This window comes from Fulmarus glacialis, unplaced genomic scaffold (assembly GCF_000690835.1).
Source record: "Fulmarus glacialis isolate BGI_N327 unplaced genomic scaffold, ASM69083v1 scaffold26608, whole genome shotgun sequence".
Lineage (NCBI taxonomy): Eukaryota > Metazoa > Chordata > Aves > Procellariiformes > Procellariidae > Fulmarus > Fulmarus glacialis.
Window position 1 is genome coordinate 373 of NW_009230524.1, and position 334 is coordinate 706.

General features: G+C 63.8%; 1 protein-coding gene across 1 annotated transcript in view; it reads left to right on the forward strand.

Annotated features, from left to right (window-relative positions):
* Positions 1 to 334, forward strand: part of UNC93B1 (unc-93 homolog B1 (C. elegans)) — a gene marked incomplete at its 5' end in the record, with an annotated part of 1130 nt that overhangs the window by 365 nt on the left and 431 nt on the right. The window contains 2 exons of the mRNA XM_009584275.1: positions 48 to 166; positions 291 to 329. Of these exons, the coding sequence (XP_009582570.1) occupies positions 48 to 166; positions 291 to 329 (158 nt within the window). The remainder of the gene's footprint in view (positions 1 to 47; positions 167 to 290; positions 330 to 334) is intronic.

A 334-nucleotide genomic window follows, 5' to 3' on the forward strand; every position in this document is an offset into this window, starting at 1 on the left:
CGGCAGCAAAGGAGGGAAATTCTAACAGCCAGTCTCCTCTGGCACAGTCCTCCTGGGCATGCTGTACGAGGACAAGGAGCGCCAAGACTTCGTCTTCACCATCTACCACTGGTGGCAGGCCCTGGCGATCTTCACTGTCTACCTGTGGTCAGGGCTGCCCATGAAGGTAAGCGCGGCCCAGCAGGCAGCCATCTCCGCAGTGCCCCCCAGCTGGCTCCATCCCCTCCGGGGCCTGCCAGGCTCAGAGGGGGTGCAGTACGACGCCAGTCCCCAGCTTCACCCTCCCGCAGGCCAAGCTCTCCATCATGCTGCTGACGCTGGCAGTGGCGGTTGG